Source organism: Orycteropus afer, unplaced genomic scaffold (genome assembly GCF_000298275.1).
Source record: "Orycteropus afer afer isolate SDZICR_OR568_19922 unplaced genomic scaffold, OryAfe1.0 scaffold00561, whole genome shotgun sequence".
NCBI classification, from domain to species: Eukaryota; Metazoa; Chordata; class Mammalia; order Tubulidentata; family Orycteropodidae; genus Orycteropus; species Orycteropus afer.
This window is the reverse complement of record NW_006922148.1, coordinates 1,156,790-1,170,637: the sequence shown is the minus strand read 5'-3', so window position 1 is coordinate 1,170,637 and position 13,848 is coordinate 1,156,790. Positions and strand designations below refer to the sequence as shown.

The 13,848-nt window shown below is 36.9% G+C and overlaps 1 protein-coding gene across 1 annotated transcript in view; it reads right to left on the bottom strand.

Annotated features, from left to right (window-relative positions):
• The window catches only part of PARP4 (poly(ADP-ribose) polymerase family member 4), a 278,765-nt gene that overhangs the window by 197,244 nt on the left and 67,673 nt on the right, over positions 1-13,848 (bottom strand). The window contains exons 9-11 of the mRNA XM_007955975.1: positions 10,851-11,011; positions 9,397-9,534; positions 2,787-2,882 (exon numbers count right to left, since the gene is read on the bottom strand). Of these exons, the coding sequence (XP_007954166.1) occupies positions 2,787-2,882; positions 9,397-9,534; positions 10,851-11,011 (395 nt within the window). The remainder of the gene's footprint in view (positions 1-2,786; positions 2,883-9,396; positions 9,535-10,850; positions 11,012-13,848) is intronic.

The window sequence follows — 13,848 nt, the reverse complement described above, 5'->3', positions numbered from 1 at the left end:
AAGAGGTAACTATGGGGAGGAAGTGGGAGGGGAGCTGTTGCATTGTGGTAAACTGTGGTCAATGACATGAGACAAAGTACATGTGAACTGCTGTATGGAAAGTGAATTTGCTCTGTAAATCTTCACCCAAATCGCAATTAAAAAAAAATCTCTTTAAAGTGTTAAAGAGTAAAGATGTCACTTGAAAGACTAAGGTGCACCTGACCCTAGCCATGGTATTTTTTCAGTCACTTCACATGCATATGAAAACTGGACAATGAGTAAGGAAGTCAGATGAAAAATTGATACATTTAAATCATGGAGTTATCAAAGAATATTAAATATAGCATGGACTGTCTGAAGAACAAACAAATCTGTCCTATATGAAGTATAGTCGGAATGCTCCTTAGAAGCAAGGATTGTGAGTCTTTGTCTCTTATTGTCATGTTGTCAAGAGGGACTGGTCTCTGGTAAAGAATATTATGCTTGGAATGTAGAGGGTCAGGGAAAAAGAGGAAGATCCTCAACTAGATGGGCTGACACAATGGCTGCAACAATGGACTCAAGCATTGCAAGGATTGTGAGGCTGGCGCAGGACTGGGCAGCATTTTCTTCTGCTGTACACAGGGTTGATATGAGTCGATACTAATTGGACAGCAGCTAACAACAACATACTTGTGGTAGTTCAGTTTGTGTGTCAACTTGGCTGGGCCTGGTTGAATGGCTGGGCAGCTGGATGTAGTATTCCCCATGAGGAGACCGGCAATCAACTCCATGGTGAGATCTACTGTGAGCAGCTGAGTAGCTGCCTTAGGGAATGTGGTCTGCTTCCTGTATATAACCAGAAGCCTTGAGGAATGGTCTCTAGCTTATGGCACACTTAGGCCCTCCATGTAGCTGTGTCACTGTTCAGCAGCCTGCCATGCTCTGCCAACTGTGGGACTTACAATGGACTTAAGTTAATGGCCTGCTGTGTGGTTTGGTAACATCGGGACTGTGCCTTTTTACTTGTCAACCTTGGGCTTGGCAGCCTGAGCAGCCAGCAGCTATCTGAGTGAAGAAAATCCTCTAGCTTCAGTGGGCTGGTAGCTGGAGGCAGAGCTAGACCCCAAGGTTGAGGGGCTTTCACCCAGTCACTAGAGCCTGGCACTTTGAAATTGGATTTAAAGCCTCCAAACTTATGAGAAACTCTTGTTTGTAAAGGCAATCCCATTTGGGGCATATTCTTGTCAGAGCAGCACTAGGTAACCAGAACAATACTCATGTAATTCATGACTTGCTTTTACTGCTCTGTATTATGTTCCAAAAGTTCATTTATACTGACATTTGTAGCTGCTCCCCGCTTGTTCAAAATGCAGCATAATAGTCCATGTAGGACTATAGCAAAATTCATTTCTACATTCTACTGTCAAATGGTATTTGAATTACTTAAAATTTTTTGTTGTTACATTGTTGTTAAACATTCCTGTATATGTTTCCTGGTATATGTGTACTAGAGTACTTCCAGGATAGTGATTCTCAATCCTGGCTACACATTGAAATCACCTAGGGAGCTTATAAAATGATTGATAACTGTGTCTCATCCCACAAGATTCTGCTTTAATTCATCGGGGATGAAAGCCAGGTACCAATTATCTTTTGAAAGTTCCTCTAGGTGATTCTAATGTGTAGATTAAATCATATATACAAAGAGAGAGAACCACTGCTTTAGGTATTTACCCAGAAGTAGAACTCCTAAGTCATATAGGTCAAAAGTATCTTCAATTATACCATATAAATCTTCAATTATACCATATAATGCCAAAACCTGTTCAAGTGGCTCTTCTAATTTATACTCAGCCCAGCAGTGTGTGCATGCAGATTGTTATACAGTCTCACCAACACCTAGAGTTGTTAAAGTTGTTATTTTATCTGATAGGTACAAATTGTCATCTCAGTACGGTTAATTTGTATTTTCTTGATTACCAATTTTTTCAAATGTTATTATTCAAACATAAGAATCTTCTTCTATTAGATTCTTGTTTATGTCCTTTGTGCATTTGCTTATTGGGTTGTTCTTTCCTTAGTGTTTTGTAGGAATTCTCTAAATATTCATATAATTATCCTTTATGCCAGACCTGAACCCAGGCTCCATTATTTAACTACTTCTACAGTAGTTAAGTTATTTAAACCTAACCCGCAGTCTACTACTATTCATAAAACAATGTCACAATGCTGTGTATTTTCCAGGTAGTGTGTACTAAGAGCACGTAGCCCAGTACCAGCACAGGGGTGACAATTTAGTTCACTGTGACTATTAAGAGGGCATATTTTACCATTAACAAAGATACTAAAGAGGAAATATCATTCCAGACATGTAGTTAACACAGAATAGATAAACTTTTTAGCAGAGAAGTTACATGGTGTAGAGGCGAAGACTGCTGGCTCTATGGAAAGACTGAGCCGTGCCTGCATCATAGGTTAAACTCTGTAGGTAAGAAACCCTCTTTGTTCCTCAGTTTCTTCATTTATGATATGGAGATAATAATACTATCTATCTCAGAGCACTACCGTAAGGGTTAAGTGAGTAAACATATGTAAACATTCTCAGACTAGTAAGAACAGGAAGATGATTTCAAAAGTAATTTTTCCAAATATTCACAACATAAGAGGTTTTCTACAATATACTTAGAAAACTGGTTTTTTTCAATGATCTGTTTCTTAGGAAGGAAGGTCTTTTACAAACAGTGAGAAAGTGAAAAGCACATAGCAAGTGCTCAATCATAATGACTTGGTGATGGGTGTGACATGATTACAGATATACTAACCTGAGTGAATCACTGAAATATATCCCACTCCCAAGATTGCCAACATCTGTTCTCTTTATGCCATGATCTTCAACCACTTTGGGTAAAAGCAGACCTCTGAAAGGAAAAGGATAACATGATGATTTACTAGAAAAAATCTTTTAGAAACAGGTGCTATTTAAAATGTATGAAATGAAAAGAAAAATGTACATAGCAGGAGTTTCAGTTATTATCAAAATGTAGCAAGCTATGGCTGGCCTCTCATCACCATCTTGACCTGCTGTGGGCTGCCAATCATTTTCCTAGCATCTGGGCTCTGCCTATGTCAACCCAAAACCTCCCTCCTCACCCCTAAGCTCAGCAGGACAATGTGTTACGCCCAACACTAACTGCATTTCTCTCTCACTCAAGAACTTATGTAGAAACCTGTTGGGATTCTAGCATTCAGAGAATTCTCTGCAATAAAACTGTAGTAGGCCATAGCTATCTCTGGGAAGATAGGGAAAGTAGACTTCTGTTTTTTCCTATATAAAAATCTACTGCTGGAATTTTTTTTTGCATTATGTATTTGAATTAATTTTGTAAAATGTAAAGAAAAAAAATCAAACCAATTTTTATTGAAAAAGTTTTCTGTGATTGTTTCCTAATTTGCCACCCACATCCCCCTTCTTTCCTGACAAAGCTCCTTCACAACATCAAAGCTTTCGCCTAACTCCATCTCCATACCTTTGTTCCTGTTAGATCTGGCTGTTAATACAGTGGACATCACTTCTTCAAGACCCATCTTGAGCCTCATCACCTCTAAAATGTCCAACCTTCACTTAATACAGACATCATATCCCTGGTGCTACACTCACCGACTACATTCGCAATAAATGCAATTAAATAAATCAGTCACTCTGTTTCCAAATTTAATATATTTGTATTACAGGAAATTCAATCTCTATTTACAGAAGTACACTTATAATGGAAATTTGTATTTGGTATATGTCCCATATGCTGGCAACTGACTAGCTTCAAAGCAAAATATATCATATATGAAAGAAACTTTAGAAAATCCTTGGGTGTTTGTCTTTACCTTTTTTCTATGTGATTCTGACTTTTTTCTACTTGTTTCATGTCTGCATCTTTACTTTTTCAGCAAGGTTATAATTTCTAGAGGGCAGAGACCACATGTTGGATTCCTACTGATGGCCTCTAGAGCAGCTGTCCTCCCCGGGAACTACAAGCAGCAGTTAAGATGAAAAGGCAACATTCCTGAGTCACTGAGAATGACCTCAATTTTGAAAGTGAGAGGCTCTTCCCTGGCTCTGTTCTGTTCAACATTTTAATCAATGACTTTAGTGAGGACAGAGAATGAATGTAGATCAAAATTCTAGTAACTTTACCATGAAAGAGATGTGTAAACACATGAGAAGGCCATTATATGAACAGGTTGGTAAATAGATTGTACCATGGGCCAGAAATAACAAGAGTATATTTCACAAACCCAAACCCACCGCTATCTAGTCAATTCAATTTACAGTTACCCCGTATCATCCTACAGCTTAGATGAAAACAACAGCTACGTGAGACAGGGTGGAAAAGAAAGCTATATGTGAAACTTTTACATAAATTTTACATAATTTTATCAGACTACAATCTCAGTGCACTGAGAGTTAACAGGCAATGAGGCTGCCCAGGGAAGGCTGGCTGCCTGAGGAGAAGGGAAGTAAGTCAAGCTGTGTTTCCTGCCAATTAGAGAAGGCCATGGTTTAAAAACCCAAAACTCACTGCCATCAAGACCATTCCAAGTGAAAGCGATGCTACAGTACTGCTCCCATAGGGTTTCCAAGGCTGTAAATCTTTACAGAAGCAGACTACCTCATCTTTCTACTACAGAATGGCTGATGGATTCAAACCACTAACTCTTTGGTTAATAGACAAGTGCTTTAACCACTGCACCATCAGAGCTCCTCTCAGGGTCTAGGGCAAGTGCAATTCTCTAGATAAAACTGAGACTGTCCAGCAGAAAGAAGAGAAGTTGAAAGAACTGAAGTTGCCTAGCCTGGAGCAGAAAAGATTTAGGAGAGAAAAAGATCACTGAATTAATTTCTGAAAAGGAAGACATTAGGAAGAGAGATAAGATTTTTGGTGTATGATCAAAGAGGAATAAATAAGAACTATAAGATGGGAGTTACAGAGGGGTAGAGTCCAGTGTCTGGTAAAGAGGCACTTTTAAGTAGTCAGAATGGTTGGAAAATAGATGTGCTGCCTGGTGCAGGTGTTCCCTGTCATGGGAAGAACTAACATTGAAGTTATACATTTAGAAAGTTAAAAAAAACTCACGTTCACTATTTTACAAGGCAGAATGCATCATATCATATTACAGTTTATTTTCTTTGTGTCCTCATTACCAGATTTAAAACTTTTTTTTCCTTTCTTTCAGATCTCCACTGCTGATCAAAGATTATTTCTTGGCTAAACTCTATCAACCAGACACTATTAGATGGTACATTAAAGATGAAACCCAACTTCCTTAAAAAGTAGCAAGCTAATAGAGAGTCTGTCAGTTTGTCGTATTGTGGTGGCTTGCATGTTGTTGTGAGGCTGGAGGCTATGCCACAGGTATTTCAAACACCAGTAAGGTCACCCATGGTACACAGGTTTAAGTGGAGCTTCCAGACTAAGACAGACTGGGAAGAAGGTCAGGGACATCCACTTCTGAAAAAGTTATGAACAGCAGTAAAACACTGTCTGATATAGTGCCAGAAGATGAGCCTCTCGGATTGGAAAGCACTCAAAATGTGACTGGGGAAGAACTACTTCCTCAAAGTAGAGTCAACCTTAATGATGTGGATGGAGATAAGCTTTCAGGAACTTCATATGCTGCTGGGGCATTTCTCAAAATTGGAGAAAAAGCTGCAAACATTCATTAATAATCAGAACATGGAATATACAAAATATGAAGCTAGGAAAATTGGAAGTTGTCAGAAATAAAATGAAATAGATAAAGAGCAATATATTAGGCACTAGTTGCCTAGCCTGGAGCAGAAAAGATTTAGAAGAGAAAAAGATCACTGAATTAAATTCTGAAAAGGAAGACATTAGGAAGAGAGAGAACATTTTTGGTGTATGATCACAGAGGAATAAATAAGAACTGTAAGATGGGAGTTACAGAGGGGTAGAGTCCAGTGTCTGGTAAAGAGGCACGTTTAAGTAGTCAGAATGGTTGGAAAATAGATGTGCTGGGGAAATAGACTGGTATTAGCCATTGTGAATCAGATAATCATGTGATCTACTATGCCAGGAACAACAAATTGAAGAGGGATGGTGTTACATTCATCATCACAAAGAATGTATCAAGATCTATCCTGAAGTGCAATGCTGTCAGTGATAAGATAATATCTATATGCCTACAAAGGAAGACTAGTTAATACAACTATTATTCAAATTTGCCCACCAACCACTAAATCCAAAGATGAAGAAACTGAAGATTTTTACCACTGTCTTGTAAAAACTGACCAATTATGCAATCAAGATGCACTGATAATTACTGGTGCTTGGAATGCGAAAGGTGGAAACAAAAAGCATCAGAAGTTGGAAAATATAGCCTTCATGACAGAAATGATGTCGGATATCGCACAACAGAATTTTGCACAGCCAATAACTTATTGAATGCAAATACTTTTTTAAAATAATATTAACAGTGACTATGAACATGGACTTCAGCAGATGGAATACACAGGAATCTAATCAACTACATATGTGGAAAGAGGTGATGGAAAAGCACAATATCATCAGTGAGAATAAGACCATGGGCCAATTGTGGCACTGTTCCTCACTTGCTAATATGCAAGTTTAAGCTGAAGCAAAAGAAACTTAAAGCCAGTCTACATCCGTAGTGATACTACCTCAGAAACCCAATGAGGGGTCACTAATGAATCAGATCTCACTCGACGGCAGTGAGTGCTACAATAGCCAAAATATGACCTTGGGTATATCCCACCTGAATTTACAGACTATCTCAAAAGCAGATTTAATGCAGTGAACACCAGTGACCAAACATCAGAAAAGCAGTGGGATGATATCATACATTAAGAAAGAAGAAGGTCATTTCAAACAAACAAACAAACAAAAAAAAAAAAAAAAACAGGAAAAGAAGAGAAGACCAAAATGGATGTCAGATAAGAATCTGAAACTTGCTCTTGAGTGGTGGTGAATTTTAATAGCTCCTGTCAAATTGCCCTCATAGATCTGTACCAATTTGACTGCCAGTAGTATGTGTGAAAATGCCTCCTTCTCCTTCCCAACATGGTGTTGTCAAACTTTTCCATTTTTACAACTCTATTAGGTAAAAACTGTATCACGCTGTAATTTACATACTATATTTAAATTATTTTCAGTGATACTTTTAAGTGTTTAAAAGTCATCTGTACTTCTTTTTCTAAAATGTCATTGCCTATGTATCTAAGGTATCACAGTTTTTTGTTATTTTTTTTTTATCTTACTTATTTGAAGGTGGTAGCATTGACTGACACTGAGCTGGCTTGGATACATAGCAACTCCATGTACAACAGAACACCACACTGCCTGGCCCTACACATCTTCACAATTGTTGATATGCTCAAGTCCATTGCTGAGGCTACTGTGAATTTTCAGTACCTTCCTACCTAGGGGGCTCATCCTCTAGCACAATAATGGAAATCTGGATCTGTAGGCACAGATCATATATTAGAAATATCAGCCTCTAGTTGAAGATATATATTGTAAATGTTTTTTCCAGTTTATCATCTGTATTTTGGCCTTGCTTATGATATTTTAAACTTTTATTGTGATAATTTTCAAACATACATAAAAGTAGACAGAACAGTATAATAATATAATGAAAGACAGTGTTTTATGACATGTAGAAATTTTGTTTTTATGTAGTTGCTCTTTTCTCCATGACTTTGGGGTTTTGGTCCTACTTATAAAGGCCTTTCCTACTCAAAGATTATATTAAAACTTATTCTATTTTTCATTTAGTATTTTTCTGGTTTCATTTTTAATATTTAAATCTTTCTTATATCTAGAATTCATTTAAGAATGAGAATTCAAAACCAAAATCCAAAATCCACTGCCATCAAGTTGATTCCTACTCATAGTGACAACTCAGGACAGAGCCAAACTGCCCCATAAGGCTTCCAAGGCTATGAATCTTTACAGAACCAGATTATCTCATCTTTTTCTCATGGAGTAGCTGATAGGTTCAAATCACCAACCTTCTGGGTAGCAGCTGAATACTTAAACCAGGAGCTCCAGTAAGGACTCAGATAAGGGTCAAACCTGGTATTTTTCTCAGGGGCTACCGATTGATCCCACTACACAGAATTAAAGAAATTATCCTTCTTCTACAGAGATGAAGCTATTTTCATCTTATACTAAAACTTGTATGCTTTTATTTCTGGACTATTTACTCTGTTGATGTATCTATTTATGTGCCACCTATTTTAATTAATATAGTTTTATAATATGTTTTAATGTCTGGCTGGTAAATATTTCTTATACTTCTTCTTTTTCATAATCATCATGGTAAGTTCAAATATTTTATACATTGCAGAATCAGCATTTTATGCCTTTTAAAAAATCTTACTGGCAGTATTAACATAATACCATTAAATTTATACATTAATTTAAGGAGAACTAACATCATTCTGATTCAGGTAAGTGTCTTTTGAGTCCCTCAATAGCCATTCAAAGTTTTCTTCAGATGAATCCTGTAAGGAAACTTTAGTATTTAACTAAGGATCTAAATTTAACCATTTTATTCCCTAGTTTTCTGTGACTTCAGTTACAACCCTAACATTAAGTAGTTATTCAAAGCAATTAGAATTTTAGAGTTAAGTATTAAATAGACAATGGGAGCCCTGATAGCATAGTGCCTCAGGCACTTGACTGCTAACCAGAAGGTTGGCGGTTCAAACCCACCAGCCACTCCTCGGAAGGAAGGTTGGGCAATCTACTTCTGTAATGATACCACCTTGGAAACCCAAGGAGGGTTCGCTATGAGTCAGGTCCAACTCGAGGGTATATAACAACAACAACAACATTAAATAGACAACTCACACAATGGGAGTACTCTAATTTCTAGACTTTCTTTTTAAGTATCAGGCTATCCCTACATTAGATACACATGGAAGGGTCATGAAATATAGATCACCTTTCTTCCTTTTATACTACCTTCAATAAGCAACTCATATTCATGCATTACATGTTAAAAATATATTACAATAAATCCATAATTTAAATTATATACTTAATTATAAAGTGTATAATTTTCTTCTTTGGGAGCTGTGATAGCATAGTGCCTAAGGCACTTGACTGCTAACCAGAAGGCTGGCAGTTCAAACCCACAAGCCACTCCTCAGAAGTAAGGTTGGGCAATCTACTTCCATAGTGATACTGCCTCAGAAATCCAAGGAGGGGTCACTATGAGTCAGGTCTGACTCCATGGCACCTAACAACAACAACATAATTTTCTTCAGACTACAGTAAGATGGCACATTTTAAATGAAAAGACTCATGTAGTAGATTGAAAAAATTACAAAGAGTAAAACACCTCATATTTGTGAAGTTAAAATACTGGAAAACAAAGATGACATACTCTTACCGGGATAGAATTCCTACAATGTTTCGTACAGGAGAGCCATGCAACAAGGACTTCACGTTGCCAAGTTTGCTCAAAAATTCTGTGGTTTCATTCACTCTGCCAACTCTATATATCTGCAAGATGTCCACTGGACTTCTACTGCAAGAATTAACAAAAACACCAAGGTCTTGCTGGAGTTAGATGAAATAGTTGCTGAACTATAACTGCCATCCTCAGGGCTTGAAGACATAGTTCTTTCCTTCCCTTTGACTCGCTGGAGAACAGTTCTCTCATTCCTGATTATACCTTCACTGTATTAATTTGTTTAGATCCCAGGAAATCCAGTGGAAGGAAGGTTAAAAGCCAAGTCAAAAGAATTTGATAATATATCAAAGCAAATCTGGAAAAGGTCTAGGGGACTATGTTTTCAGAATGACTGACCAAGAAAGACTGAAAAAATTTTAGATAGTTCTAAATTAGTCCATAAAGGAGGAATGGGTCATTGTGGGTTGAGTGAGGTGTTGGAAAACCACCTTTCAAAGCAACAACATCCACATACAATTTCATCTTGTAGCATTTGCTGATTTCTGTGGTATATTTCAAGCTACCATTGGTATCTTGAAACCAGTTTGCAAAATTCCTAAAAATTTGACAAATTGATTCTCTCTGGCTGGTATGAGGCAGCTCCAGTATACTACTGTTGGTTTCAAGGGGTATACAAAGCTGATGAAGGTTAAACCCAGTTCAGTATAAAGTGAACTGAGATGTCAGAAATGCCTGGGCAAAAGACTTCAGAAGACAGCACTGCTGAAGTGGACTGAATGATCAAATCAATGAAAGGCATTTCCACCTAGGATAATCAATAAAATTAGTTTCTGAGCCATAAATCTGGGTGTCAGCTCTGATTCTACAGAGGTGCTAACTCTAAAAAAGGGTTTGTCTGAGCAGCCAAATCACTTGTTATTTTTGCTTGTTGTTATTTTTGCTGCCCAGAGTTACAGAATGCACAAGAATATGGATATGTATAATAAATGAGGAGACACATGGAAGTGACAGTTAGTGATGCCATAATTCATTACATATTTTCCAACTTCATATTTTTATGCTATAGATTGGCCCTCATTAAAGCTCACAAACATATATTCCTGCAGTTTTAAATCTTAATTTAAGTGGATTTTCTTATATAATACCATTCAAAGAACAAGTTCAAACATCCTTTCATTTTAAAACTTTAAATTTAATTCTGAGTGGGAAAGGATTACCATGAGAGAGTGGAATAACATAGAGTATTTTCAAGCACACAATATTGCCCAGGCCCTATTACGAACACAAAAGAAAGTAATCTGTCATCACAACATAGTCACCCAGTTACTAATAATTAAATGATCTAGGTAACTATGGTGAACCAGATCTTTAGCAGAATGTGAAATAGCATTACATAATGATAGATCATAAAATATTTCCTTTAAGCTTACCTGTGATTATTCTGCACTATCTCTTTTTTAACATTGAAAAATTCTTCAGTGTTCTGTTCAACATATTCTATTTTGCATCTCAAAGCTCGGTATTTGGCAAGAGATGGCGGATTAGGTTTGAAAAAATTACTTTCACAGACATTCACCATGTCTCTTATTAGCTGTATATGGAAAAGATACAATATCAAAATATATGTATTTATTCAAAAATTGGAAAAATAGAGATTTTTCCTCAAAGCTTTCAATCAAGATCTGCCTGTACTATAAGTGGCATACTATAGCTAATATAGTTCCTAATAGTACAATATAGAGTGATAACAATATATATTAGTGTAACAAACCGGTGTTAATAAAGTGTTTTCAAATACACCATTTCACTTAATCTTCACTTCGACACCATGAGTAGGTCTTAATATCTTGGCATTTCACTGCTAACCAGAAGGCTGCCAGTTCAAACCCACCAGTCACTCTGCAGAAGGAAGGTTGGGTAATCTACTTCCATAGTAACACCACCTCGGAAACCCAAGGAAGGGTCGCTATGAGTCAGGTCCAACTTGAGGGCACATAACAACAACAACAATACAGATGAAGAAAATGAGCTCTGTGAAGTTAAATAAACTGCTAAAGATCCACAGCTAACAGGGGAAAGTGACTAAACCAGGGCTTTGAACCTGTTCATCCAGTTGACCCCCTGCTGAGAATTTGCATTTCTATGCCAGATATACTGAATCTGAACCTACATTTTAACAAGATCCCTAGGTGATTCTTATAGACGCCCAGGTGATCCCCAGGGGATCTTGTTAAAATGTAGATTCTGATTCAGTATACCTGATGTGGAAATGCAGATTATCAACAGCAGGTCAAACTAGAATGAATCAGTATGAAGCCCTGGACAAAACTGGAATTCACCAGGCTTTGAGTCCAATTCTACTTAACAAAAATTCATTAAACACATTCTACCAGTCAAGTCGGATCTGCCTCAATGGCAACAAGTTTGTTTGTTTTGTTTTGTTTTGTTTCTATATATGCTAGGCATTGTATTTGGTTTGAAAGATACAAAGATATATAAAAAATGGATCTCTGCCTTAGAAAAGACCCAAGTACACCACAGTGTATTCATAGGTCATGGAGCCTGAAGGAGAGAACACCATTTTAGGAAAACCTGAATTACATTTACTCTTGGTATCTGTTGCTTTCAACATTGTTGAGTGTAAGAGAAACAGGAGGGCATTAGCTAGTCTTCCTCCAGAGGTGAAAATGCTATATAGTCTTATGAACTTGGAGTTGTAAAGGCCTTTATAACTATAACTTATAACTCACTATATAAAACTACAAAAGGTCTGGTATGGCAGACCTAAAATGAGTTAACTTTAAAAAAAAGAAAAAAATCATAAGTAAAGTGAAAAGACAACTAGGGAGAATAATTTGAAACTCCTGTCACAGGCTAACCCAACATATAAAGATTTCTTAAAATCATGAAGAAAAAATATCAAAACCTAAAAGAAAAGCAAGCAAAGGAGATGAACATACAGTTAACAGAGTAAGAAATGTAAATGTGCCATAAACATCTGGAAAGATGCTCAGGCTCACAATACTGACAGACCATTTCTCATCCATAACACTGGCAATCCTAAAAGTTTGACAAATAGGCTGTTGGCAAGACTACAGGAAATAGAAATTCTCATTCATCGATAGTTGTTGTTATTGTTGCTGTTAGGTATCGCCGAGTCAGTTCCAACTCATAGCAAACGTATGTAAAACAGAACAAAACAACGCCTGGTCCTACTCCATCTTCACAATCATTGCTATGCTTGAATGTATCATTGCAGCCACTGTGTCAATCCATCTCATTAAGGGTCTTCCCCTTTTATGCTGATCTTCTATTTTATGCAGCATGACATCCCCTCCAGGGAATGGTACTTCCTGATAACATGACCAAAGTACAAGAAATCAAGTCTGGCCATCAATAGTTAGAAGTCAAAAACGTACAACTTTGGTAGATGAATCAGACAATATCCAGTAAAATTACACATGCATTTATCAGGTACACAAGTACCTACCTCTAGCAGGGATCCTATTCCAGAAATACAAGTATATTCCTCTGTATAAGTATAAAATGACAAACATACAAGGTTATTCATTAAAGTCAGGAAAAGTGTGAATCAGGATTACATCCTTTTACCATACTTATTCACTGTGTATGCTAAGCAAACAACCCAAAAACTGGACTACAAAGAAGAACGAAGCATCAGGATTAGAGGAAGATTCACTAACAACCTGTGATATACATATGATACAATCTTGCTTTCTGAAAGGGAAAAAGACTTGAAGCACTTAATCAAAATCAAAGACTAAAGCCTTTCGTGTGGATTACACTTCAACATAAAGAAAACAAAAATCCTCACAACTGGACCAAAAAGCAAAATCATGATAAATGGAGAAAAGCTAGAAGTTGTCAAGGATTACATTTCACTTGGATCCACAATCAACATCCGTGGAAGCAGCAGTCAAGAATTCAAATGATAAATAGACTATCAAGCAAAACCCAAAACGCACAAACAGCAGAAGAGAAACTAGATGAATGGGACCTTCTAAAAATCAAATTTTTATGTGCTTCCAAACACTTCTCCAAAAGAGTCAAAAGAGAACCTACGGATTGGGAAAAAAATATTTAGCAATGGCATATCTGAAAAGGGACTTATCTCTAGAATTTACAGAAAACTCCAATATCTCAATAACAAAAAGAAAAATAAACCAATTAAAAAATGGCAGAAGATATGAATAGACACTTCACCAAGGAGGATATTCAGGTGACCAACAAACATATGAAGAAATGCTCATGATCATTAGTTATTAGAGAGATGCAAATCAAAACAACAATGAGATACCATCTTGCTCCAGCACAAGTAGCAAAGTTCAACAAGACAGAAAATAACAAATGCTGGCAACGATGTGGAAAGAGTGGGACTCTCATACATTGCTGGTGGGACTGTAAAAT